Raw genomic sequence first — 27,143 nt, 5'->3', positions numbered from 1 at the left:
TGGGGGGTATAATAGGCCACTAGTACTGCGTCTCTACTGTAGCGATTCAGAAGAAACAGATTATCGGAGTCGTTGATCACGGTGCAACGAACTAGGTTTCATCGGATTTACAACCTGAATATAGTTTAGATGCAAAAGCCCCATTGTGTATTAAGCTCATGCATTCATGATGGTGCTGGTTTTAACTTCATCTTTCTGCGTGAACAGAATTGCCATCCCATCGTATTGTAATGAACGAAAGGATTATTATACACATTGTCATTTTTGGTAGGGACTTGATCAAAGCAGCAATATACATGTACATGCACAGCTTGTTTGCGTTTCGTAGGAACAAACACCAACGGCTTTGGCAAGCCTTGAACTGCCCTGTTGCCTGTCATTTCTTTCTTGCAGCCGCCCGCCCCCGGTTCAGGGGACGAAGCCGTTGGAGGCGAGAAGCCCTGCTTTGGATTTGGATGATCACTGTCTCATCATCTTCTTGGAATGTACAAGATCCACCAGGAGCCGGGCTGATCGCGACGCGCCATGGGACCGTTGGCGCAGGCATGGGCCGGACTGTGCTGTGCTGCCAACAGAGAAATCCTACAGTACCAGAATGGCCAAGTTAATCGTTCAATCGGCTTCTCTGCAGCGCCAAGCGGAGCATCGACGGTGACCAGCATCGATGCACGAGGCTGCGGGCGCATGTTTCGGGTGACGATGCCTCGTTATGAACATCTCCGAACAGATGCATGTGCTACTGTATGAGGATGCATGCGTAGCATAAGCAATCGTCGAGTCCTTGGTAGACAGTAGCGTCATTTATATACGTTGGAGGCAATCTTGTCTGACAAGTCCTGTTTGCGATTTGGAGCTGTCAGAGCGGCTATATACAAGTAAGTGATCAGATGATAACCCACGGCCGCTTTGCTGCGTGTAAGATATCAACGCTCCGTGCCGCTTTTCAGCCCGCGTCACTGATTGAGAGGCACAGTATGGAGTACAGTATGCGCTGCTAGGCCATGGTATAAACCGGGGCAGTGAATCAAGGTCAAGTCAGTCAAATCTGTCTGCGTGTGGAGCAGGCCAGAAGACATGGAGGCTGCTAGCGATTCGGCGCAGTTGAGCGCTCAGGACAGCACTCAGAGGGCCTGTGACCTTGCCTTGGCGGCAGAGACAGCGCAGGACAGAGCAAGTATCAGATCAAGCCTGTGCTACCGCAGTCGCTGTTCGAGGCCGCGGAATGCCATCAAGTGCTGATGTCTCTCTGCGGGATACGAGACCGAGTCGACGCAAAAGTCCGCTGCAGTCGTACAGGCTTGATCACGCATCCATATCCATCCAGTGCACTTGTTCCTGACCAGTAGCTGCCCCGTACTCCGTGCTAAGAAATGATAGCGGTTGGCCCCAGATTGCCACAAGCCATTGCGCCTGCTACAGCATGCTAGCATTACGGAGTAGCGGGGCATAATGGGTGAGAAAGCTGGTGCGTAGCGCCAAACCAAGCATCCATATTTCGTCTGAACCTGACCCCTGGGTCTTGCGCACCTTGATTTGGCATTGCCTCTTTTGTTTGCCCTTCCCTTCGCGTGACAAGCGGGTGGCCCCTTATTCCACTGATGGACTCGATGGCGACGATTCTGCTTCAGATGGGCGCATTGTGTTTTACTGCTCGTAGCACTGCTGAGAGGCAAAACACTGTAACACGTACTGTGCAGATACAATAAGATGTCTGGTACTGTAGCTATGGTTGTGAAAATGGCGGCGTGTCTCTTTTAGTTCTACTCTGCTGTGCTGCAGCTCGGCTCGAGACGTTCACATGCAGACAGACTAATGCGCCGCCGCATCGTGTGCTGCGTATAGGTACGCATCTGTGTGGCGCTACAACTGGCATCTATCAAATTAATTCATGTGTCTCGAGTTGGAAGACACACTGATGGTGTTGTGTATGCATGTACCTGTATATCCTTATCTGGTTGATTGTCCTTTCTCTGTCAGCAGTTACAAACACCAGACTGCATCTACTGTAGGTACACACTCACATACTGTCGCCTGGGGAAAAAAAAAACAGCATAGAAACTGCAGTATTGCCTGTAATGGTAAGGCGGACGGCGTGCTCCGTTCTCCATCCGACTTATTGAAATCGTACGGAGCTCCAAGTCCAAGCGTAGGTACCGAGACCAGACCGTTGTTCTGGTAATGGGGGCAAAAGGAACTGCAAAGGCACTTTTCATTTGTTCGAGAAGCCTCGAGCTACGCGACTAGAGCAACTGAGAAACGGAGCAAGCAATATTGTGGTCCCCTGGTCGAGACACCCCTAGCTCCCTGGAGGGGATCCGCTTGTGCAGCAATTGCCCAGGAAGACGCAAATTGTGGCGATCATCAGCGATGGCGAGCAGCGAAGCGCGGTCTACTATAATGTTCCGGAGCGAGACGTGCTAGTCAACAAGTGAGGAGCATGTGCCTCGCAAGCCTCGCTTCTGAGATTGCTTACAGTAGGTACTGCTGCTGCTAAAGAAGAAATGAGACGGGATAATAACTCGGTACGGTATACCAGTGACTACCTGTAGCTTCCATTAAGATGCTGAGATGATCCAACAGGAGCCAGGCAAATGCACATCGGCAGAGCAAACATGCAACGAGGCAAGCACGTCAGCATCGCCAATGTTAAAATTGAACATTGCCGTGGTTGAATTACCTGCTGCAGCGTCAAATATTAGCCCGGGATCCCCATGTCCGCCGCCTCCTGCTAGCACATCTGCTCCACCGCGAATGGTTAGCGACTCCAGGCTTGCTTCAAGGCTTCCCGGCATTCTCACTGGCCCAGACCAGGGGCACAACTGAGCCGGCTAATGCCCCAACCCCTGTTCGTGCCAAATTGAGCATCCCAGAGTCCATGTGGCGTGATGATTGGCCGCTTCACCAGGACGACGAGGTCTGAGAAGTGGGAGCAGGATATTAAAGTACGGGATACCGCACAGTAGTGCGTGCATAGGTGCAGCTAGGCACCGTAAACGCTGGGCATGCCAAGTACCGGTACCAGCGCCTGGTTCATTTCTGAGGCCCCCGGAGGATTTGTCGAACGGCAGACAAAAGGTAAACGAAGGTGTAGGAGGCAAGCGACCAATTGGCCACGATAAGCATCCATCCAAAGCCTCTTTTCCGCTGTGCCTCGCCTGGTCTGTGTTGCATCGCAGCGCCTTGTCTGCGGATTGCGTGGGATTGGCTAGCCGACCCCCAAAGCAGCAGAAGAAGGAAAAAGAAAAAGGATTGTCGCCCACGCCGACATGAGGCCCTGCGGCAGCGCTGCCTGCGCGGGCTCTGCCTTGTCTGGCGTCTGCGTCTGCCGATGCGAAGATGGAGGCAAATGAAATTAACCGTCATGCTCAGACGCCTGCTCGGTACCTGCACAGTACGCGCCACTGCCTGTGTAACCTGGGTGGGATGTGCAATTAAAGACTTTTCATCGCAGGTACCTGACCTTTTTCGCGTCCCGGCCAAGCCACTTACAGCTATGCTGCTGCTCTGCTCTGCTTGCTCTGCTTGCTCTGCTCGCTCTGCTCTGCTGCAATTACTGTGAGATGGGTGAGGTGAGGCCCGGGTACAGGTACGGAGCCCAGCAGATGGAGCTTGGCGCGCGCTGCACACAGTACGCACGGAGTACTCGCGCAAAAGGGGACTCATAGTGCGAAATGACCTCGTTTCAGCGCCGCCGCGCGCGTCCATGCACTGTATTATCCACCGGTTCGGGCGGACATTGGCCTTGCTGCGCGCACTTTGGCCGCCATAACGTGACGGCTCCTCGCAGCGCTCCCTGCTGCAGCGGCGGCTCCACCGCTGGGCTGGAGCTCTGCCCCCTGGCCATCTCCACAGTCTCCAGGGCGCCTTCAGGTACGGTGCAGCACAAGTACTCCCGCGCTCCCTTTTCTCGCGCTGGCGCCAGCACTAGTACAAGTACTTGCAGGTATAGCCCCTTTGCACGGCAATAGTACCTCCTTCTCGGCCATACCCAGCTGTTAGTCCCCAGCTCAAGACGCTCTCTCAATCCTCCCCCCAGCCGCTTTTGCTCCTCTCGCCCCCCCCCCCCAAATCTCCATTTCTGTCGCGGATCTCATTTCCACGACGCCCAAGTCTGCGTCTTCAAACCTGCGCACCAACTCTTTCCTTGGTCATCTTCTCTTCTCTTGTTTGCGATTATTTGTTTGTGTCTCGTCTTGAATTGCCCGTCATTGGCATTCATCCTCGCCTAGCAGGCCGTATTCTACAGTAAGCTTCACCTCCCTTTTCCCATTGCTCTTTGCTTTTTCTAGTCGCCTTTATCCCGCCTCGGAGAGCCTTTTCCTTCCAGCTGTCCTTTTTCTTCTTCTCTTGTTCTGTGGAATAGGCCTTCCTCAACCGCGACGTGCGCTGTGCAGTTCTCTTCGACTACTGGCGATTTCGTGAGCGACCGCGACGCGACCTCTCGTTTTCGAGTCCCTGTCGTTTCCACTTGTTGCATCGCGTGGCATCTCATCGCGATTGCTCGTACGAGCCGCTGGCGGCACGACCTGTTTCTTCGGCGAACCCCCTTGGCTAACAGAAACTGCTTGTCCACAGTACCTACCGTTCTGCATCATTGGCGACTCCAGACACGCAGCATATACGCGAATCATTCATTTACGCCTTCCTTAACAATTTTCTTCTTTTAAAGATTTAATCAGAGCAGCCCTCACAACCGCCAAGATGGGTTGCGGAATGTCTACAGAGGACAAGGAGGGCAAGGCCCGGAACGAGGAGATTGAGAACCAGCTCAAGCGAGACAAGATGATGCAGCGCAACGAGATCAAGATGCTACTTCTGGGTACGTATTGCCATCTGGCCGCATTCGATGCAGAGATTTTTCGCCAGTCCATCAGCTACTGGATCCGCAGTCCGACTAATTCTGCTTACCGATAGGTGCTGGTGAATCTGGAAAGTCTACTATTCTCAAGCAGATGAAGCTGATCCACGAGGGCGGCTACTCTCGCGACGAGCGCGAGTCGTTCAAGGAAATCATCTTCAGCAACACTGTGCAGTCGATGCGCGTCATTCTCGAGGCCATGGAGTCTCTTGAGCTGCCCCTTCAGGACCAGCGCATGGAGTACCACGTCCAGACCATTTTCATCCAACCCGCTCAGATCGAAGGCGATGTCCTGCCCCCGGAAGTCGGAGGTGCCATCGAGGCCCTGTGGAAGGATCACGGCGTGCAGGAGTGTTTCAAGCGATCTCGCGAATATCAGCTGAACGACTCAGCAAGATAGTTAGTCTCCCCCATCCGCCTCTCCCTCTCCCTATCCCTCTCGCCCGCTGTAGCCGGCACTGCCTATATTTCGCTCGAATGCTGACCGCTACCACCAGTTACTTCGATAATATCGTGCGAATCGCCGCTCCCGACTACATGCCCAACGATCAAGATGTGCTCCGATCACGTGTCAAGACTACTGGTATCACCGAGACGACATTCATCATCGGCGATCTGACCTACCGAATGTTCGATGTCGGTGGCCAGCGATCTGAGCGAAAGAAGTGGATTCACTGCTTCGAGAACGTCACAACCATTCTGTTCCTGGTCGCCATTTCCGAGTACGATCAGCTGCTGTTTGAGGATGAGACTGTCAACCGAATGCAAGAGGCCCTGACGCTCTTTGACTCAATTTGTAACTCAAGATGGTTCATCAAGACGTCCATCATTCTCTTCCTCAACAAGATCGACAGATTCAAGGAGAAGCTACCAGTCAGCCCCATGAAGAACTACTTCCCCGACTACGAGGGCGGTGATGACTATGCGGCCGCGTGCGACTACATCCTGAACCGATTCGTCAGCCTGAACCAGCACGAGACCAAGCAAATCTACACGCACTTTACTTGCGCCACAGATACTACCCAGATCCGCTTTGTCATGGCGGCAGTCAATGGTATGCGATTTCTAAACTTGTCTATATCCTTTCCGTGTGTTCACCATAGCTAACTCTCCGCGCTAGATATCATTATTCAGGAGAACCTTCGTTTATGCGGTCTCATTTAGACGACTTGTCTTTTCTCTATTCTCATTTTTTTCTTATTTTTGTTTTAAAGACGCACGAATACCCTCAAACTCGATTACGACCGCCACCAGATGGGCCACGGAGATACGGCTCATGATCTTTGATTGTACTCCTTGCGAGATGAAAGCCGGCTCAAGGAATTTCTCTTTTCTTTTCTTGCGGGCTTCTCCTTGGCAATCTTTCCACCGTCCTAGATAATGGTACTTTTCTTTTTTCTAAAGTTGAGACTCTTATGGCGAAACCATATCGGCATTTTACAACACTCTTGTGAGAGCCACCCCACCATCGCAAGGATTGTCGAGAGATGCTTGTGTATTACCAAAAATAAAACTTGATTCCTCTATTGTTTCTTTTTCAACTCATAAAAAAGAAAAGAGGATCGCGGGCAGGGGAAGGGAGGCTAAACGGAGCGTGAAAGACTTGGGCGTGGAGGAGTTGTGTGAGCCGTCTTAAGGAAGATGAAAAAGCAGGCGCGGCAGCTCTTTGGGAAGAAAGGGGATGGGATACATACTACTTATTATCTTGTTGTTTTTTCAAAATTTTCTCTTTTTTTTTACTTTACATCTGACCACGATGGTGCGAATGGGCGGCGGCCATTTACTTTGTTTAATTATGAAACCACAATTTTTTTTCTGCCTTTTCTCTACCTGTCTGCGACTCTGTATCTTGTTGTAAACAAAACCTCAATGTGTACTGTCATCCATTATATTCCAATACGTGTTTATTTACTTGCATATATTCATGTTCCACCGGCTCTTAATTTTCTGTTAAAATCTGGCTCCCATCATTAATGTTGGGCTTGCTTGTGAACATTTCTGTTTCCGCTCTCTATCTTGTATTGTTTTTATTCTTTAACGTCCATCTTTTGCTTGTTTGGAGCTGGGCCTATGTGTAAGGGGAATACAGTTTTATTCTGTGTCTTGAGTTGTTAGAGAGGAGAGTGTAGTATGAGTTTCTCCGTCTTGTCTTCGAGATGGTGAGGAGAAACATTTTTTTGCATGAGAGGTAGTTTTGCAATTGTTTTAGTTTTTTGTAATAAAGTCATGAATACTTTTTTTTTCTAGTTTTTTCTGCATGCTGTCTTTTTTTCCTTCTGTTTCGTAAAGCATATTTTGTTTTGTCATGTTTGAAGTATGCATCCATGGCGGCGAACAGTGAATAATGTCAGATGATTTATACACACGATAGTATATCAACCTCTAGATAACTTTATAACAATGTACAGGTATATGGTCGACGTAAGAACCAAATGGGTATTATATGTGCTAAAAGGCTTCTTCCTAAGCTCGCAAACTATAAAACCTGAAAAATATATCCTTTCAAAGGTTCACGTCAAATCCTCAAATATCAAATTTCCATATGCGCGTAAAATCGTGACCAATTCGTCGTGGTCAATCGCCAGCCAGGGCAGAGAGACGTGCCCAAATGTCGAGAGTATATAGTTAATATGAAAAAAAAAAGAAGAAAACGGAAGAAAACGGAACAACACTACTGTGTCGGCTGGCCAAAACGAAATATATAAAACAAGAAGTGAAAGTAGAGAAGCATCTGCAAGATCTTGGGCCTTTTTTCTTCTCCAAATGCCCCCTTGTTATATGCGTGTCAAAATGTCGCAATGTCGTCGTCCAGAATGCGTCTTATGCTGATCAAATGAGATGGAATCTTCAAGATGTACACAGGCTTCTCTTTATATCTGCAGTCCCTCTTCGGGTAGATGGCAGCGGCTCAAAGTTAAGCGAGAAGCTGTAAGAAAATAGCCTCTGGAATCATCTATGGTTCAGAGAATTAGTATTCAGAAAGGAGTCGCAAGCTTTCGGGGCACATATACACACATATCCATTCCATATGCTTGCCAAGATAGGTAGGGCTCATGTAATGCCTTTCACGATATGTGATGGCATATCCTTCTCTCGTCTTCAACATCATCTCTATGCTGAAAGAACGGAAGGGTGAGACATGCCCAAAAGGGTAGCTTGCGAGAATAAGACGAGAAATGCTCAAGTAAGAATATCGTCCGCAGGGGCATCATCCATGGCCTCAGTAGCCTGCGTGTCTCTATTCTGCGTGCGATCTCTGTCGAGGGCAGCATTCTGCTCCGCAATACCCTCTGGAGTCCGGAGGAACTCTTCGTATTCTGCGATTCGCATGCCGAGCTCCTTAGCAGCGGCTTCGATTCTCGCGAGGAAACGATCTCTTCGGGAGAAGGTGCTCACGTCAGTGATTGTCTGGGTGATCAGCTGCTTAGTCGACTCGGACAGACCCCAGTGGTTGGCCTCTGTCGAAATATTGACAGTGGGTGGCGGTGGCTGAGTGATGGTGGGCTGTGAGAATAGGAGATTGGTTCCTGGGGCGACGGTTGCTGCGAATAAAGTTTGCGGTTGCTGATGGTTGTTCTCTACTTGACATGGTTAATACGAAACTCTCTCTCTGATTGAAAGGGGATTGAAGGAGGGAGAAGCCACTCAGGTCACAGAAAATCCAGTCAAAGACAAGACGAAAACAAGTGCTCATGACTCACGTGGGCAACATGGGACAAGAAAAAGAAACTTACCATGAAACGTGCATCGTGAACCGCTCGCATTGAACCAGCAATTGGTGCAACTTCCACACATCTGGCCATCGTACACAACGCACTGGGTCCAGGGACCGTGGCCCTTGTGGCAGTTCTTGCAGGACTTGGGAGCCGTCTGGCCCGTCATGTGGGCAAGCAAGGCCTCGACGTTGCTGCGCCGCTCAATGTTGAGCTTCTGGTCCACGCGCCGCTGGGTCGGCTCACGCAGCGCCGTTTCGGCCGCGAGCTTCTTGCAGAGCGCGCTGTCGATTTTGACCAGGTCCCCGTAGGCGGCGTAGGCGAGGTCGGCCGCAGTGCGAGCAGCTGGATCTTCTGGCGACGAGTGATCGGGCATCTGGTGGTCCAGCTGGAATTCGTCACGGATCGAGGAGCCCAGAGAATTGCGGATCGAGGCCATGGAGCCCCCATTTGCGAGCAGGTTGACGGCCGTGAACTTATCAATGCTGTCAATTTGAGTCTCTTCGAGAGGATCAGCTTCAGCAATTGAGGTGTCGAGGGCAGTGATGTCTTGGTTGTTGGCATTGGCAGCCTCCTTTGCGTATTGCTTGAGCTGCTCTTGAGCAGCAATCGATAGAGAGGAGCGGCTGGCCCGACGAGTGCCAGGCCCGGGAGAGGGCTTGGTCACTTTGTTGGGGCGCGGTCGGCTTGGCATGACGGGCAATTGGTGACGATATCTGATGCCCAGTGAGGCTCGGGATTTCTTCGAGCTCGCGGCAGATGGGCGTGTAAGTGAGATGTGATGGCGATGAGTTTGGGTGGGAGTGGCAACAGCTGGGCGCAGCTGCAGAAACCTGGCAACGCGAAGAACGCGTGGGGAATTTAGGCAGAAATTGTGCTGATACTGTGCTTTGGCATATCATTTTCCATTGACTGGCCAACCTCGCACTGTGTCATATTTCTTCGTCACTCCAATGCTTCTCAAATGTGCTCATGTCATCAGAGCCAAGTCACTTTCGGTTCACTTTTGAAGGGCATACCAGCCTTTGTATTGATTTTGCCCTAGGATTGATGATTGTATGACTTCATTCTGGTTTATGCTCTAGAGTTTGGCTGCTCCCAGATGCCTTGAGCTCTGCCTTCTGTAATCTCCTTCCATCGCTGGGCAAATTCCCGTAGACCCCCTTCTCCAGCCAGACTGGCGTCGACGACTTCTTTAGGCAGTTTATGAGCTGAGTACTGCGGCGAGCTGAAGTTGTACGCTTCCGGATCATTCTTCTTGACGATGCGGACTTCTGGCTGGCGGTCCGGGTCGTACTCGTCATCATCCATCTCGTCTGCCGTAGTCTCGTCTCCACTCTCTGCTGCCTGATCTTCCGAGACAGACCCATACAACGGATTCTCAACCTCCATTGTGAGAAGCTCCTCCCATGAGAAAAGCAGGCTGTCTGTGCTGGGGGCCCATGGGTTGATATCCATAAGTCTTACTTTCCCCAAGCCATCTTCGGCGAAAGAGTTACCAGGGATATAAATGTCAAACACAAAGGTTGAGTCGGGAAACGTGAGTCTCAGTTTCTGGCGGAAAAACTTGATAATCTTCTTCCACAACTGCCCCCGAAGCGGCTCGAGAAATTCGTAGTGATTGAGATCCCGCTGTGTAATTCCAATCAGAGATCTATGCTTTACAAAGCACCGAAATTCGAGGGCCACATGAGGTGTGAAGAAAGGTCTGAGGACGAGAACCGGAGTGAATGGTCTCAATGGTGGGGCGTCGGTACAATCGTCAAACGCATGAAGAAGGTCGTGCGAAACGAAAGAAGATGACTTCAGAAGGAGGTAGATGTCGTTTGGAGATGTGCATTTGAGTGTGTTCTGGTGTGGTGATATCCATTTGGCGTCCTTTGGAGATGACCAGTTCAGCTTTGGCGCAACGGAGCCACCCAGCTCTGCGATTTTCTGCTTGATCAACTCGTGAATCTCCGGAAAGCGTTTGTTTGGTGGAAGGCTCTCCTCCTCTTCTTCGTCGGACTCTTCGTCGGACTCATATGGGGTGATTCGCGGATGGGTAGCAGCGGCAGTTGACCATTCGTCATCTTCTGGCTCGTTCGTCTCATCGTCATCCGCGAGAATGATGCCATCTTCGTGTAGATATGATACGAATGCTGGAGATAGTGGTATTATCCGCGACTTTAGACATGAGCTCCGGTACTTGGGGAACCATGCTTCATATGAACAATTTTGGATATGATCTCTACTGATGGGAGGGAACTTGACAGCCGCTTCGCCCTCGACGGGATCACTATCAGCTAGGTGTGGCATTTCGAAGAAGCTTCCAGTTGAAAACTGTTTGTTGTGGAAAAGAATAGGAATAAAAGATGCCTCGGGGGATGTACAAGGCCGTTTAAATGAGCATTCAGTCCTACGCTCAGAAATGTTGACTCATACTCGATTCTGCAGGGTAAGAAAAGTGCTGGAGGGGCAATTTGCCCCTCCGTTATCCAGTTCTGCCGCGCTTTATCAGCGGAAAGGATTCACCGCCCGGTGCTAACCTCCACTGTCTCGGGTCGTTACTGGCCGCTAGAGCCGCTAATGATGACATTTGCGTGCAGCTGCAGGCCCAACTTCAGCAGAGCGCAGTAACCTCGACGCGACACACAAAGGCATCTACGTTCATCGCCGACTTTAATTACAACAGCCATGTCAGACAACGTCGGCCTTTCGACTCCACGAGGAAGTGGCACTTCTGGCTACGTCCAGCGAAATCTTGCCCAAGTCAGGCCGCGCGACTATGGCGCGCCGTACCCGAAGGACCGGGACATGCGACACAAGCAGAGACAGCCCGATAAAGGGATCCTCGAACATGATCGCAAGAGAGAAATTGAAGTGAAGGTGTTTGACCTGAGAGACAAGCTCGAGGAAGAAGAGTAGGTGGATCTCTTGGCTTAAGAAGCAAAGCTGCAGTTCTAAAATACTTCCCAGAGTCGAGGAAGAGGAGATCGATCGCCGCTGCGATGAATTACGATCGAAGCTGCTTGCAGAAATGAATTCTAGGAATAAATCCAATGCGCCGAGAAAGACGTTCAAAGAGCACCAGGTGCACGAGATGGCCGACGCGAAGATCAAGGAAAGCGAGCGACTAAGAAGAGCTCTTAAGATTAGCTCTGACTACGAAGAAGGAGGGCATTGGAAAAAACAGGAGGAAAGGCTGAAGGATTCCCTGGCAAAGAAAGATGAAGATGAAGAGAAGGACTGATTCACATACACGGCACCGTCAATGGCTTGCGGTTTGCAGCAATTTACCTGACTACTACCAGTTTGCTGCGACTGATGCCAGTAAATGAGCCTCACGATGCCTTGGGAGACGATCATTACGGATATGCACAGAGCGATAATTCCGGATATTCAGGGCGTCATGAGAGCTCTGGCTTGGCAATATCCCAACAAGATATGGGCCTGAGACCGACTCCTATGCTACTGGTTCAAGCGATGAATGGCTGATAGAATCAGAGCTATATCGGCGCAATTACTACCCAGCTGATGAGAAAGAGACGCAGCCCATGGACAACATTACGGTTCAATTTATTTCTTTAATCATTGTTTGAGCGACAACGGAGCATGCGGCGTTCTCAAGGTCTTATGGACCTATCAAGTTTCTTTATTTCTAGAACATCTCATTCAAAGTTTTAGGATATCAGTAACCACGCCGAGCTCTGGCAAGGGGTGCGTAATGCGGATTATGGAATTCAGTCAATAGGCATCTTTCAAGTACGGAGCTCGCAAAGCGTCGCAATGGATTTATTTCGAAGTTGGATCCATTGCGAAACAGCCCCGCGTGGGTGAAATATTATATTTATTATTCTGAATTGCAAATAGGAAAATATAGTCTACAATTCTTATGTAGCTTACGTAGCAGCCTTGTACGGTAATCTGATCTCGAGCAACGCAGGCCTTTTCGTCTTGTAGTGACATCGCGTATAGCAAAAGCGGCCTGGTTGGCCAATTGTGGCGCACTGCCTACTACTAGTAGCTTCAGCCACAGACCCTTGTAGCGACGTAATGCTACATGTCGCAGGCCTATTTGGCGTCAGGTGTCTCATGCCAGGAACAACTTCTGTCGCAAACCTCACCAGCAGCCCAAACAGATCAATCTCGGGACCATCATGGCAATACTTCCTAATTTACCTGCCGGCGAACCGCCAAATCTGTCTCCAGCCGAGCTTGCGCAGCTCTTCTCCCGATTAAAGCAATCTGTGCTACACCCGAGTCCCGAACGTGAACGAAGGCTGCGCACCAGCGAGTTTGAGAGGACGAGGGTCGAAGCTGTAAGGCTGAACGAATATGTCGCGACTATTTACGCTGCTGACGAGTCTTTATAGAACCTTCAATATGCGCGGGCAGCGCTCACAAAGCTAGAACAAACGCTACCGGGGAGGAGGGCAGATGTACAGAGCGATCTCACAGCGCAAAGGGAAATCCTAGACTTATTATTTGATCGGTTGGACGACCTAAGAAAGGTGAATTCGTCTTTGATACAGCAAGATTTGGGACAAAGCTAACATGATTCTTAGGTGGCTGCAGACGAAGACGATTCATCCGAAGGAGAAGATCTTTTGGGGGACATCATACCTACTCCGAGCGAGAGTGTAGACTCAAGACGATCGTCGAATGCGCCGGGAGGAGACTCCTTTGAAGAGTCCAAAATACCAGAGCCTGAGCCCCCCGAACTTCCGGCGCAAAATGAAGCTATACCCGATCCTTCCACGACCGCGACCGCGATAGAACCTGCTGAGGCGAATACAAGCGACGTTCTCCCTACGCAAACGACACAATCATTGCGCGCCCGCTCCTCAGCCCCCTCTCCAACTCCTTCATCCCACAGCACAGCTCGCGCTGCATTATTTGCCAGCCGCCGCAAACCTGCAAGCCCCCAAGCTTCGACAGCTACGGCAGAGGCCATTCTCGACCAGCAGCGAACAGAACAAGACGCCATTTCGAATTCCATCCTCGATCTGGCGACTAAGCTAAAGGAGAGCTCCAAAAGCTTCTCAGCAACTCTCGAAGAGGACAAAAATTTACTTGGCGCTGCTGGGGCTAGCATGGAGAAGTCGGAATTGAGTATGGAGACGGCACAGGGCCGGATGGGGTCCCTTAAGAAGATGACTGAGGGGAAGGGGTGGTGGGGGAGGATGATGCTATATGCGTGGGTATATGGCTTGATGGTGGCGTTGATACTGTTTGTATTTGTATTTCCAAAACTGAGGTTTTGAGCGAGAGTGAGGTTGATACTGAATGATGGGATCATGATGAGGACCAGTTGTAACGATAATGATATTGTACAGCATAGATGAAAGCGTTATTATTTCTTGGCTTAATGTAATACTAGGCGATCAAAACTATTTATTCTTGTCGCTGCTTTTAGTCAAAAGCTCGATCTCATATTTCGAAATCGCAAGGAAGATGCATATTGAGTACATGTATTAGCTCTGTGCCTTTTTCAGTGGAACTGTGAATGACTTGGATCTGATACCAAGTCACTGGGACGACTCCAAAATCATATCGGTATGCGATTGTTTCGGTACTTCCTCAACTTCCTCAACTTCTTGAGACATTACGTACTCTTCTGTTTCAATTTCGTCTCCCGAGACACGGCTCTCTTCGTCATCACCCTTGGCACTAGATTCTGGGGGAGACTGGGGGCTTGATACAATGTAGACTTCGTCAACGGGAATAGTGTCGTGATCGTAAACATTCATGACGGGGCTTTGTAGCTCCGTCACTGAGTATTCGTCTTCGTCTTCGGCTTCAGCTGCCTCTTCATTTTCGACTTCAGCGACCTTTTCTATCGGTGGCCAGGGCAAGCCTCGCTGCTGGGCGTTTACTTCCAGACAATAATCGTAGCAAAATCGAAGACGGCGTCCGACGGGTTTTCCGCCTGTCTAAACCACGGTCCCTTTTTTAGTATTCATATCCAATCAAACCCTTGATAGCTGGTGAAAAAGAGCAAGAAAGCTTTGAGACAAGTTCGACTTACCGGCGGTGAATACTGGAAAAATGAGTTCGGCATGGTTTTCTGCCTCAGCACGCGATCCTGCCACTCGATCCCCGTCTTGATGCGGAAAAAGTCCACAAAGAGATCCATTTCTCGGCGCCATGGGCCAGAGCAGGGGCTTGGACGGTGGAAGCTGGGTTGGCTGTCTCCTTTCTTCTTCATGAATTTGGCGGTGAACCAGTAGAGATGAGGTTTGGCATTGGATTCCCAGAGCTGTATTTTGTTTTGTCCACGTTATTGAATGGACACGCTTTGTTGTATGGTTGATAGATTGCTTACATGTAGTGTATATCGTTGTCCCAACTCTCCCTTTTCGTCATCATCGCGGGTTATGTCGATTTGATATGAGAAAAACTCTCTGTCGATGTAAATGTGGAACAAATCTAGTGACATTGGTTTAACAAAAGACTTTTTAAACAGAAATTTGGAGATACGACGTGTACATCTTACTTGTATTGACAGCTCTTTCGCCCTCTCTCTTCCCCTTCTCAATTCGAGCCAATTCTCTCTTCGCGGCGTTTTGTTTCGCAAGGATATTTCTCATGGAATAGTCTCTCTCGGGCTCTTTCTTGTCGTTAACGGCAGATATTTCGAACCAGTCGCAGTGGACAATGTGTTGTTGTTTGCCTCTGGCCAGCGCCTCTTTGACTATGATCTGGTTAGATAAGTTCTATAACTCAGATTGAGAGATGTAATGGCAATATAGATAAATGTACTTCTTGGGAGCTTCTGGTTGAACTGTTCTCTGGTGCATAGAAGATGCGTGACGTGCTCGTCAAAGTCCTCGGTGAAGACTCCTTTCCGAATTGTAGTCCATTGTCGAAGGCTGTCGACGGTGAGTTGGCCGGGAAGAGGGCCTGCTGCGGCGATGACGAGGTTTTTGAATATCCGACGAGGCATTGTTGTGAGTTATAGACAAAAAGAAGCGATGAGTTGCGAAGAGATGAAGAGATTAGCAAACATCTGGAAGATCTTGAAGTGGTAAAATAGGCAAGTAAACTCTGAGAAGGAAATTATTCGATACTAGGAGGGTGTACTGTCAAGGTTGGTAAATATGCGGCGGCGGAACGAGCTAATATGCAATGCACTGGCGGTGTGGTAGTTATTCCTCCGTGGACAGCTTGCAAGAAAGACTGGAGTTATCTGGTGTTGCAAAGACAGATGCGATCAAGATCAGCTGCAGCGTGGACAAGTGCTTTGTAGAGTTGGCCACAAACTGCTTCCCTCTAGCCACTGAAATAAAGACAATATTCGAGTGCAAGCCACCAAGACTTGTATACTAGACGTGATGCTATTTCATGACGTGATGAATGGTAACAAGCATGTATTCAGTTAATCTAACTTCGTAGTCCATCCTTTTATATCCCAGTCCAAGATTTCTATACTTGTCATTTACCTAATTGCTTTTCCGGCGTTAACAAAGGCCGTAATTCTAGCCAAGCTTTGCTTGCCATCCTCCTCAACACCACTGCTAACATCCACTCCAATCACCTGGCTGCTGTATTCCCCAAGGGCATTGACTGCTTCTGCAACATTTTCGGGGTTGAGGCCTCCAGCCAAGAAGATCCTGAAATCTGGATCCTTTCGTAGAATCTCCTTTACGCTTGAGACATCCAACAACTTGCCGGACCCGGCTCCGGAATCCAGCAGAGGTACGGCGTGATATCCTCGGATACCGAGGCTGGGATGTCCAGGCTTGAAACAGCGAATGACGGGAACTGGAATAGCCTTGGCCCACTCGATCGGCTCCTCGCCGTGAAGTTGCACTAGATCCAAGTTGTAAAGCCTCTGTTTTTCCAAAACTTCGCTTAGAGGCTGGTTCTGGAATATACCAACTACCTGCGTACGAGGGGTCTTGAGGTTGTTTGTTGTGAGTGAGAAGAAATCTGTGGCACTTGACGCAGGGATTGAGAGTTTAGCGGAGGCTTCTGACGACTTGGTAGCTGAGTGGACTGCGTCTGAGATGGCCAAGGCAACCTCGTGGGAAACAGCTCGCCTGGCTCCAGGGACTAGGTTAACGCCAATAAAATCGGCACCCGCCTTGACTGCTTCTAACGCGGCTTCCACGCTTCTTGTGCCGCAGATTTTGACGTGTAGTTTCTCAAGGGAGTTGTCCTTTGGCGGTGGTTTGCTGCCGGAGCACAGTTCGCTGATGAAAACCGAAGCATCTGGGGCTCTCATAATGGCCTCGCCAACGAGGACGGCATTGACGCCATCTTTCTTGCAGTCCAAAACGTCTTGGTATTTGTTAATACCACTCAGTGCGCAGATGATGGTAGTGTCGGGCACCATGCTTCGTAGTCGACCCGTAGTGTTGATATCAACCTCGAATGTCTCGAGGTTTCGGTTATTCACACCAATGGCCTTGGCACCAAGCTTAACTGCTATCGTCATTTCATCTGCGTTCTGCACCTCTACTAAGGGCTCCATTCCTAGAGATTGCGAGTACTTGTACAATCGTTCCAGTAGCTCGACTTCGAGCATTTTAACGATCAAAAGCACTGTATCCGCTCCCGCCAGCCTTGCCTCCAGAATCTGATACTCCTCAAAGATGAATTCTTTTCGAAGAATGGCTGGTCTGTTTGGCATGCCGTTCAAAACTTGGCGGACGGCTCTCAGATCTTCGATGCTTCCCTTGAACCATTCGGGCTCTGTCAAAACAGAGATGACACTTGCACCAGCCAGGGCATACTTGTGAGCCTGAACGGGAGCCTGAGTTTCCAATGCGAAGACACCTTTGGATGGAGAGCCTCGCTTAATCTCTGCCATGAGAGATACATCGAAAGGCGTCTGCTTCAATCGGCTGACGAATGGCACAAGGGGCGGAGCCGCATTCAGGTCGTATGCGGCTTGCAGGTCGCTCATTCTCTGAGATGGAATCTCCTTCTGCTTTGCTACGGCAACCCTTCGGCTTGCGTAGATGTTCTGTAAGATGTTGTTCTTTTGCGGCTTAGGCGCAGCAGGCTTGGCGCTGCTCACTGATGCAGCCTTTTGAAGTCGTTCATTCTCTTCCCAGGTACCACCTTGCATGTGGAGGAAGTTTTTGATCATTACACGGCCTTCGGCTGTGAGGATACTCTCCGGGTGGAATTGGACACCCTCGAGGACAAATTCCTTGTGTCGAACGCCCTGAATGATGCCGGCTGAGCCATCGGGCTTGTCCACCCAAGCGGTGACTTCAAGGCGCTCAGGCAGAGTGAGATGAGTACCAGCAAGCGAGTGGTATCTGGTCACCGGAAGACCCTGAGGCAGGCCAGCAAAGACACCCTTGGCATCGTGAGTCAAGGGGGAGGTCTTTCCATGTAGCCATTCGCCAGCGGAAGAAACTTCTCCGCCATAGACGTCAAACATGCATTGCCTTGCATCATGTAAGTTTTATGAACAACTAAATTAATTATGAGTGGGGAGAAGACTTACAAGCCCATGCAGACTCCCAAGACGGGAATCTTGCCTGCAAAGTGGCGAATCGCATCTCGACTGACACCAGAGTCCGTCTGAGGGTGACCAGGGCCAGGGCTGATGATGAGCTGGGTGGGATTCTTCTTGATCAGCTCCTCTACCGTGATCTTGTCATTTCTGAAGACATGGACCGTGGCACCTTCTAGGACGAGGTACTGGTAGATGTTCCAGGTGAATGAGTCGTAGTTGTCAATGAGAATGAGGTTGGAGGCTGTAGCGACTGGCGGAGACGGCTCCGGCTGGTGAGGCGAGTGATCGATGATGGTGAGAGAAGCCATCGTGGACTTGAATGAAAAGGACGCAGCTGCCGACGAGAACAGAGAGACGGGCCCGGATTCCGGATGACAGGCTGGTAAGCTGAAAGAAAGAAAGTTTGCTCTTCCAGGCCAGATGTCAGAATGTCTCGCCTTGCTATTGTCAAATGAGTCAGCCAGACTAACAAGAAGAATGGAAACAATTTCTGGCAGCGCCACTTATTCAATTGCTTAGCACCTAGCTAGGAATCTGACCAACGCCTATTCCAGTTGCCGATAAGACGCCGATCTCTGTGGCATCGACCAACAAAATGCGGACGCATCCAGCGCTGGTCCGGTAGTGCAACTGCACAGTGCAATCTGTTCTAGACACAGTAGGCACTATCGCGGCTGAACCTCGGGTTCCTGGGAGCTTTGCCAAAAAAGTTAGCCATGCAGCTTGTTGATGCTGCCGCCGAGCAGAATCCCGTAGTCCGTTGCCAAAAGCGCGTCAAGACGTGAATCGCCAGCGCTCTCGCACGAACAGCTTCCAGGTGATGCGGCGAGCACCTCTGCCGCCTTATTGACAGTCGTGGCAATGGCGCCGGTGTCCGATAGCAATTATTTCCCCTCCGTGGGACAGTGCCTCTCTGGGGAGAAGGAGCTTGTGTGAGTGCAGCGCCTTGGGTCTGATGGGGATGCAACTAACAGCAGCATCCAGGTCTTGGAAGCTTGTCGCCACCGCGCTTTCAGACGGTGCCGGGCAGAGACAGAAGAGCTCTGCCATCACAAAGTTCTTCGATGACGACTACGTCCGTGGCCTCTTGCGCGAGCCGTCGACCGCGTTTGCGCCGCCGGACGAGGCCACAAACAAGGACTTCGAGACCAAGACGGCACCAATCAACGTGACCTCAGCCTCGACCGATCGGCACGACATAAACGTTTTCAAGGAGGATGCAAAGTGGCTCAGCAGGAATGCCAAGGTCAACTTGGTAGCTGCTCTGCGAGTTGTCATCATCGAGTACCAGTCCCGTTCTTCAAGGCACCTTTTGGGCCCTCTATCATCCCACGATGCTGCCAATCTTCAAGAAGCTGCAGGCTTGCAAAATGGCCAGGGAGCAGCATTCTTATCTGAGATGGGCGCTTCTGCAGCGTTAGATGCCGACGAGATTTCAGCAGAATTCGAAAACTCGGAGTCGAAAAAGCGTCGCCTGTTCGATACCCTGTTGACCGAACGTCGATTCTTCATAATGGCTGCGGACTATGCAACCTCCATCAAATTGTACAAACGTCTTCCTATTTTCGCCCCTGGAGATGACAGTATTGCCGATTTATATAAACTGAAGAAGCCGTCTGCTCAGCTACGCGATGAGATGGAAGATCTGCTGCCGGCCTATTTGGGCATTGTAGCCAGCAGCATGAGTGGGATCGAGGCCGGCATGAGAGCCTTTACAGATGAAGCCTTGCTTCTTAACGACGAAGTAGAGCTTGATTGGCTTCGAAGTCTCCTGACTGAGATTGTTCACAGCCTGTCCGTGGTTCTTCAAGTAGTAGACTGTTATGGAAACGACTTCCCTCCCTCTGGAGCCATCAACCAATGGTTTTCCCTAATGGAAATCTATGGCTTCTTCGATTCCATTCAGCCAGTATGTGCTTTCGCAAATTCTCTCATTTTGTACTAGCTAACCAGCGCGCAGATCGACCAAATCACTGCTGAGCTCATAATGCCCATGAAAGCCTTAGCTTCAGCCATATCGATTAGCTTGCTTAAACCCGCAAAGGCACTCGCATATCTGTCTGACCGAGACGAAGATCCGGCACAGGCTGATGATGTATATGATTCTTACTTGCTCTCGCCGGATGTCCTAGAACAGATTCACAAAAGCATCTTGGACGCGGCTGGCCTCGACTCTGAAACTGCCTGCCCCATCATTTTCACCTGGTCATTTATCCTTCATCGACTCAACGTATCTTATCAAACCAGATCTGATAGAAGAGACAATTTGATTCAGCAGAGCGCCCGAGAAAGATTTGAAACTCGAAGTGTGATGCGCACGCCTACCGGAGGACGGCGAAACTCAGCTGGGAGCATATATTCCATTGAATCGTCAAAATTCGATGGATTTCTCGAAAACGCATCAACCCCTAGAGATATGCAGGTAGTCGAGCAACTCGCAGCGGTCGCCACGGTTCAAGGCCGAGTCTTTGATGTAATGTCGAAGATGACCCAAACTCTGGGCCCGTCTGTAGACGGTAGCATGTCACCGCTAATCAGCTCACGCCTTCGAGTAATCTTCCTAGAGCTTTTGAAGGTTTCCTATCCCTTTGTTGGATACCAGTCGGACTCTGTGAGCTGTCTGCTCTCCCTTCTTTCTCCTGGATGCGGTTACTGGGACTTATCTGCATTGCAAAACTTGCCCCCATCCCAAGACTTCCACGCATCCGTGCTACAGGATGACCTGGCCATGGATTTCTTTTTCCAACAGGCCCTTGACCGATATCCTTACGAGTTCCTCCCTTTTATCACGCTATGCCGGACGCTTTGCACTGCGTCAGAGCAGATTCAGGATGATAGAACTGAAGTTATTCTGGATCTTCTCCGCCAGACTCCAACGATTACATTTACACTACCTGATTCGTTTCAAGAATATGAACTAGTCCAGGAAGACGAGAATACAAATTCGTTTTGCCTTTTGGAGGAGCTTCCTTTGATCACTTTGTCATCTGCATGGAGCCGGAGGTTCATCGAAGATGACGCTTATAGAATACCGGTAGGCACATATGGGCGATTTATCACAGATACCGGTCGTGTTGTCTTGATGGAATATTCTCATTCAACTCTGTCCCTCCTGGGACGGCGGTTAGAGATCAGCCTCACACAAGAAGGCTACCGGTGCGAGCTGGGAATGCTGCAGTCAGATGAGACGGCCGAAGTCATCTCATTATTCGCTTCGCTGCTTCGAATGGAGCAGTTGAAGGCTACGAGACAGGGTGACAGTGGCGCATTGACCCATTTCGATGGCGGCATATTGTCCGAGGCTAGCGTACACATTAGCAGTGGCAAAGATATTGTCACTGTTGTGTGTGAAACAATGGACTACTATATGCAAGATGAGCTGGCCATGACTGAGGACTCTGCCGTGAGCGTTCTCACTGCTTGTGTCAAGTTCTTGCATGCTGTTCTGCAGATCCAACCCAGCCGAGTCTGGTCTTATCTCGCAAGGACAGAACTGTTGAACTCTGAGTCAAGAGCTGGCAAACTCACCAAAATCACGGGCAGTCTTGACTTGGTTTCAGAGAGATTCGAATTCCTCACATCCTCACTGTCTCTGTTTTCTGGACTCATCGATACTGTCATGTCTTCCGCAGTCCAGCGACGGGCAGGAACCAAGACTACGAGCCGGCAACAGCCAGAATCTAATATTTGGCTTGGAACCGCCGACAAAGTACTTTCCAGCGTGAGCTTTTCGATTGCTCAAACCGCCGTTGACGTATTTGAGAACACCTCGACATGGATGTTTGAATCAGAAACCAGCAGGATATCGCTGTTGCAGATTGTCGTTCCCCTTCTCAACAAAATTGTCCTCGATACGTACAGCATGGGAGATTCTCCCAAGCCCGACAATCTCACGTCTTGCCTCCAACCTGCCGCTTCTCACGTCATCGACTCCTTTTTATCGCCTTCGACAGGAAGCTTGCGTTTCCAGCCTCTCCTCTCCTCTTTCATCTCTACCCTCACAGCGCCAGATACGACGCTATATCCTAACCGAACACAAGCTATCCAAACTCAGGTCACCTCCATCCTCGACTTTTCTACCACTCTACTTCGGGTAGCAAACTATCTGGAACGCCCGTCGATTTTGGTTGAGACTTACCTATTCAAGACTTCCACTTTATCAGCCCGGTTATGCGCAGTGTCTGACCACTTCCGCGGGCCAGCTTTATCGCTGCTGGAGGCCCTCGTCATCAACGCTGGCCAATCTGCCAGCGAACCTCCCTCATTACTAGGATATCTCGGCCCACAAATCTCAAAGTCTTTCTTACAGATTCTTGCAACAATCGGAAAACCCTTTGTTTTGCCGGAAGTAGTTAAGATTACTTGGAGATTCTTCTCCTCCATATTAAAGAACCGCCAGCAGTGGATGTCCAACTGTCTTCTCACGGGACAAACGCCCAGAGAGGCCATGAAACAAGATGCTAAGAACGAAACGTCTGCGGATTCTGTATTCGCAACGGCTCTGTCTAAGCTCAAAACCCTGAAAGACCTGGAAACAAGCGAGGCGCTTGTTGTTTTGGATTTTGTCGCATCTGCACAAAATTACTGGCCCTGGACGGTGTTCACTCTGCAGAAAGATACTGCGTACATAGATGGGCTGCGAGCTTACGTTCGCGACTTGAAACCTTCACACCAGACAGTTAAATCAAATGCAGTGCTGGCTAGTATCCAAGCAAGAATTGCTGCATACATTGCCGAAACATTCGCGATGCAACTCTATCATTCGCGCCATCTAGGCAATGCCAAGACGCTTGCCAAAGCTTTAGTCAACGACTTGGACTACTATCTGCGCGATGGTGTTGAGGTGGCAAGCTACAACAAGTCTCTCCACAACAACTTTGCAAAGAACTTTTCCAATAAATACTTTGGATGTGCCGTGGACAATTTCAAGCGTACCATGGTGGAGCCTAGAGAGCTGGGCGAGAACTATTACTACGACCTGGACCGTGCCGATGAAGTCTTGAGATTTGACCCGGGGTGGCGTGGAAAGAGGAAGGGAACTGGCTTCTTGAACGAGATGAAGCTTGCAAACGCCAACCTGTCACTAGTCGATGCTCAAATCGTAAGTACTCTCCAGATTTTGTACGCGGAGAATTATAATTTCTAACTGATTACTTTTTGTTTAGGCTCTTTTCCACGCCTGGGAGCTACTGCTGCTTGAATTGAGCACATGCTTCCCAGAAAGCGATACTACTAAGAAGCAGATGATGCAGGTTGTGCAGCAGTGCCTGAATGCCAACCAGGTGACTCCCGGCCCTGGGAGTATTTTCCTCAAGATTGTCGACGCGAGAGCCAACTTGTCTCTCATTTTGGTTCAGCGCTTGGTAAAATCCACTCTTGCTGTCAAGGACATCAACCAGCTACTAGAGACCTTGATCGGCACCATCAATAGCGTTGATGAACCGTTTGAAGCTCAGTCCATTGCTTATTATCGAACTCTCTTGAAGACGCTGTTTGTTACTCTGCGGGCGTATCAGGCGGCATCCAGCAAAGTAGCCACGAACACTCCCGATAATCTCGAAGGGTCGATGGTAAATGTTACGCAAACTGTTCTCAACATTCTAGACCATGTGGTTGCCAGAGGATTTAGAACATTGGTCAGTTTGATCCATGACAGGGAGGCTGATGTATTTCCAGAGGATCTGGCGCTTCTTACGGCAATCATGCAAGCTTGTCTCAGCGTTCCCAACATTGAGCAATCTCAGACACCAATCCTGAACATAATGGCATCTCACGATGTTACGCATGCAGCAACGTCATTATACTCGTGGGCTGATAAACTTGGCGACCAAAGCGACCCAGTTTATGGCGAACTCAGTATTTTGTTCCTACTGGAGCTCTCAACTCTGCCAGCATTGGCGGAGCAGCTTGCGTGCGATGGCGTTCTTGGGGCTATCTTGTCTGCCAATCTCACCAAATTCATGCTCAGAACCAATGTCTCGCCGTACGCAGATGTACCAATTGCCCAACGGTGTTATGGTATCTGGGTAAAGGGAATGCTCCCACTCATGCTCAATCTACTCACCGCGCTTGGCGCTACTGTTGCTCCCGAAATTACATATGTCTTGAACCAGTTTCCACACCTGCTACGAGCTAGCGTTGACCGATTCGAGGCGCCGGGGGCCAGCCGGACAAAGGAGAAGTCTGCGCAGTATCTGACGCTCCTTGGTACCGCAGAGGTTCACTCTTTAGCACTGCTCACGCGTGTGCTTACGGCTCTACGGATGAACAACAGCAGAGACATTCCCGCGGTCGAATGGGACGCGACAAGTTTACTTGAAAACGTCGACTATTGGCTTTCCAGCAGACGGCTTTTGAAGGAGCGGCTCCTGCCTCTGGGACAGCGAGAAATGGAATGGAGAGGAAGAAAATTGTCAGGGGATTGCGACAATCTGCTAGAGGAGAAGGTGGTGGCACAGCTTGAGACCGTTCGAGATGTGCTTAGCGACGAATTTGAAGGCTGAAATGAATAAATATCGGATTTGATTTGAGTTTACTAGACGAGAGTGCCGGAGATGATGATGGATTTCAGGATTAGGCGTTGGATGTTGGACTGGGCTACTGCTGCATCAGATGTCACATGCAGAGGATACGAAGTATACAACTATAAACTCGAGCATCTAAAATTAATTCCCATTGAGCGAGATGTTTATCCCATTTTGTGTAAATCGGTTTATCGGGTTTCCAGCATTGAGACGTTAACCAACAACACCAGCTCTCGTTCCCAGCTACCCAACTACCTGACTCTAACGAATTCCCGTAATATTGATACAAACGACTCATCTCCTCGAGTCAAGGTGGTTTCCTGGCATAGGTAGCTATTTATATCGTACAATGCCTCGGAGTGTAGAGGTTTCAACACACGCCTTTCCCAACAGATAGCTTTAGACAGGCCGGAGAAGTAGCCAAAAATAAGTAGTACGCCCTTTTATCCCGCCATCAAGATCAAAAAAATTATTATGTCGAGGAACATTAGTTCGTTTGTTGCCTTTTCGTTTTGTCCTGATAAATAGTTTTATATTATTTTTATTTTTATTGTATTTTTATTTCTGCATCTGCTGCGTAATCTGGGCGTTGTGCTCCTGGAAGCGCTCGCTCACGCGCTGCTGCGTGGCCATCCACTTGAGGACGCAGCGGTTGAGGCAGCCGGTCTCCTTGGTGGAGAGAGATTTGGAGGTGAAGTCGTCGACGCAGGAGGTGAAGCAGTGCTCGACAAGACCGCCGAAAGCCTAGACAATGGATTGTTGTTAATTGGGGAATTCATATCGCTTTTCGAGGGTGTGTCGAGGAGGAGAGAGATGAGACGTACGCTGACGAACTCTTTGACTTGGCGCTTCTGCATGCGCTGCTCGAGAGTGCGCTGCTCGGCATTTGTTAACCTGCGATTGGTGTTAGTTTGTAGTCCCTTTTTTGCTTTGGAGTTTGGATACGTGGAATGCGTACATATCCATTGTGGCGGTATTGGAGGTGGTGAAAAGGACGGTTAGATGGTGGTTAAAGGTGGTTTTGGCTTGGAGGTTCTTAGTCTGGAGACTGATGACGATGAAATTTCAAAGTTGCTCGAGACGGTTCGCACCCCACATTGAAGTGTGGAAGCCTTCTTTTGCGCACGGATGACGGATGTAGCTTAGAGCGAATGCGAGGTTATACAGTGTCGAGACTTGTATTGCCTGATATGCACTGTAGCCCAACCACATTCAGTGAATGGTAATGGGTAGCTTCAACTTTTACACAGCAGTCCATGTTGGCAATTGATGGAGACCAACTCTCGAAAACCACGGGCCTCGTTACAAATGACTGGGGATGAGAGCTCGTGGGTTGCGGTGATTTCTGGATGCAGACCAAGGTAGGAAAGTGGTTGAGAATCGTATAAGCCGTCGTTTGCAAAATTCACAAAAAGTTTCTAGAATTTATAACAAATCTGTTTGATATGCTCATCTAGATGCCTGAAAAGATAAACTGTATGTCTCGAAATATTGCCACGGATATCGTCGGAGTGCATCGCGCATCTGCCTTGGCTATCATACTGATATGGACCCAGTGTGTTAAGAGCCACGGCGTTATGAATTGAAACAGGTTGAGATATAATACGCATTATTCTACAGAAACGGAGAATAACCGAACTACCACATTTGGATCTCAGTAGGCAATTTGAACCTCAACAACCGGCTAGAACGTTTAATAGCCTATCAAAGATATAGAATGAAGGGGTGCTTGGATAGCTTGACGTCACTACACTGCTCGGAGTCTGACATTGCGTTGACGGTCAAACTAAGAAGTCGGTATCTATTGATGGGAATGTGGTAGCGACTAGAGGTAGAATACTAAGCGAGGAGCATACAGAACATATCATCGCAGTATAGGTTTACAGAGAGTTACGCCGTGAATATGGAAATGGATAGGCGAGTAAGACGACACGAATACTAGAGAATATCGGGGCGATGCAGGGAAGAACATGAAAAGGAAGTAATATGGCTCAACAACAGTTCAACTAACAGTTCTACTGACATCACAACTGACACTCATAATAGCCTATCTTTATAATCAAGAAGCCGAAGAGGCGATATCACTTATAGACAACGTAGTGGCTGTCCAAAACAGGGCGCTAGACAAAGAGCATCTAGACGGACCAGCATCTCAGCACGAGCTTACGACAGCACATCATAGAAAGTAGTAGCTCAAGGAAGCAGTTTCAATACTGGAGCATGCAGCGACTTTGAAGCTGTTCATATAACATCTTTGGCTCCCTGTCTCACACTGATCACCATCTCAAAGAGCCCCAACGCGAAAACAGTATCGCGATTACACACGTTTGCCCTCTCCATTCAAGCTTTACTTCTTTTCTTTTCTACTTTTGTTTATTATTTAACGGATATTACGGAAAGCTGATCTGTGGCTTATTCAGTCTAAGAAGGCGGTTGTTGGTCTGACTGGTCGTGAGAGTAAGTGCTGTGAGAGTCAATGCTGTGAGAGGCTATCCAACACCAAGCGGTGATGGCACTTGTGCGCAAGCTGAAGAGGAGCAATTTCATTGTCGGTAAGCAATGATCAAAAAATGTTTCAATAATTTACTATT

The 27,143-nt window shown here is 49.5% G+C and overlaps 9 protein-coding genes across 9 annotated transcripts; 4 read left to right on the top strand and 5 right to left on the bottom strand.

Annotated features, from left to right (window-relative positions):
• Window positions 1-4,047: 4,047 nt before the first annotated feature.
• On the top strand, window positions 4,048-7,087 carry TrAtP1_012755 (uncharacterized protein). The gene is made up of 5 exons (XM_014088485.2): window positions 4,048-4,245; window positions 4,576-4,819; window positions 4,915-5,257; window positions 5,356-5,912; window positions 5,979-7,087. The coding sequence occupies exons 2-5, from the start codon at window positions 4,702-4,704 to the stop codon at window positions 6,020-6,022; spliced, it is 1,062 nt and encodes a 353-aa protein (XP_013943960.1). The 5' UTR covers window positions 4,048-4,245; window positions 4,576-4,701; the 3' UTR covers window positions 6,023-7,087.
• A 951-nt stretch (window positions 7,088-8,038) lies between these two features.
• TrAtP1_012754 (uncharacterized protein) lies at window positions 8,039-9,265 on the bottom strand (the record flags this gene model as incomplete). Its single annotated transcript, XM_066115665.1, has 2 exons — window positions 8,039-8,436; window positions 8,593-9,265. The coding sequence occupies 2 exons, from the start codon at window positions 9,263-9,265 to the stop codon at window positions 8,039-8,041; spliced, it is 1,071 nt and encodes a 356-aa protein (XP_065971764.1).
• A 380-nt stretch (window positions 9,266-9,645) lies between these two features.
• TrAtP1_012753 (uncharacterized protein) lies at window positions 9,646-10,869 on the bottom strand (the record flags this gene model as incomplete). The annotated part of the gene is made up of 1 exon (XM_014088302.1): window positions 9,646-10,869. The coding sequence occupies one exon, from the start codon at window positions 10,867-10,869 to the stop codon at window positions 9,646-9,648; it is 1,224 nt and encodes a 407-aa protein (XP_013943777.1).
• Window positions 10,870-11,142: 273 nt separating this feature from the next.
• TrAtP1_012752 (uncharacterized protein) lies at window positions 11,143-12,438 on the top strand. The gene is made up of 2 exons (XM_014088484.2): window positions 11,143-11,474; window positions 11,530-12,438. The coding sequence occupies exons 1-2, from the start codon at window positions 11,248-11,250 to the stop codon at window positions 11,801-11,803; spliced, it is 501 nt and encodes a 166-aa protein (XP_013943959.1). The 5' UTR covers window positions 11,143-11,247; the 3' UTR covers window positions 11,804-12,438.
• A 184-nt stretch (window positions 12,439-12,622) lies between these two features.
• TrAtP1_012751 (uncharacterized protein) lies at window positions 12,623-13,997 on the top strand. Its single transcript, XM_014088339.2, has 3 exons — window positions 12,623-12,872; window positions 12,927-13,064; window positions 13,119-13,997. Exons 1-3 carry the CDS (start codon window positions 12,711-12,713, stop codon window positions 13,815-13,817), a joined length of 999 nt encoding a protein of 332 aa, XP_013943814.1. The 5' UTR covers window positions 12,623-12,710; the 3' UTR covers window positions 13,818-13,997.
• An 84-nt stretch (window positions 13,998-14,081) lies between these two features.
• On the bottom strand, window positions 14,082-15,499 carry TrAtP1_012750 (uncharacterized protein; the record flags this gene model as incomplete). The annotated part of the gene is made up of 5 exons (XM_066115664.1): window positions 14,082-14,486; window positions 14,582-14,812; window positions 14,879-14,982; window positions 15,050-15,247; window positions 15,316-15,499. The coding sequence occupies 5 exons, from the start codon at window positions 15,497-15,499 to the stop codon at window positions 14,082-14,084; spliced, it is 1,122 nt and encodes a 373-aa protein (XP_065971763.1).
• Window positions 15,500-15,907: 408 nt separating this feature from the next.
• Window positions 15,908-18,585, bottom strand: TrAtP1_012749 (uncharacterized protein). Its single transcript, XM_014088483.2, has 2 exons — window positions 18,017-18,585; window positions 15,908-17,957 (listed from the first exon to the last, which is right to left on the bottom strand). The coding sequence occupies exons 1-2, from the start codon at window positions 18,334-18,336 to the stop codon at window positions 15,992-15,994; spliced, it is 2,286 nt and encodes a 761-aa protein (XP_013943958.1). The 5' UTR covers window positions 18,337-18,585; the 3' UTR covers window positions 15,908-15,991.
• Window positions 18,586-18,769: 184 nt separating this feature from the next.
• Window positions 18,770-24,714, top strand: TrAtP1_012748 (uncharacterized protein). Its single transcript, XM_014088259.2, has 4 exons — window positions 18,770-18,960; window positions 19,013-19,937; window positions 19,989-23,129; window positions 23,194-24,714. The coding sequence occupies exons 1-4, from the start codon at window positions 18,890-18,892 to the stop codon at window positions 24,529-24,531; spliced, it is 5,475 nt and encodes a 1,824-aa protein (XP_013943734.2). The 5' UTR covers window positions 18,770-18,889; the 3' UTR covers window positions 24,532-24,714.
• On the bottom strand, window positions 24,715-25,620 carry TrAtP1_012747 (uncharacterized protein). The gene is made up of 3 exons (XM_014088482.2): window positions 25,511-25,620; window positions 25,377-25,446; window positions 24,715-25,296 (listed from the first exon to the last, which is right to left on the bottom strand). The coding sequence occupies exons 1-3, from the start codon at window positions 25,516-25,518 to the stop codon at window positions 25,111-25,113; spliced, it is 264 nt and encodes an 87-aa protein (XP_013943957.1). The 5' UTR covers window positions 25,519-25,620; the 3' UTR covers window positions 24,715-25,110.
• Window positions 25,621-27,143: the final 1,523 nt, after the last annotated feature.

Source organism: Trichoderma atroviride, chromosome 7 (assembly GCF_020647795.1).
Source record: "Trichoderma atroviride chromosome 7, complete sequence".
NCBI classification, from domain to species: domain Eukaryota; kingdom Fungi; phylum Ascomycota; class Sordariomycetes; order Hypocreales; family Hypocreaceae; genus Trichoderma; species Trichoderma atroviride.
This window is presented reverse-complemented; position numbering and strand designations above follow the sequence as displayed.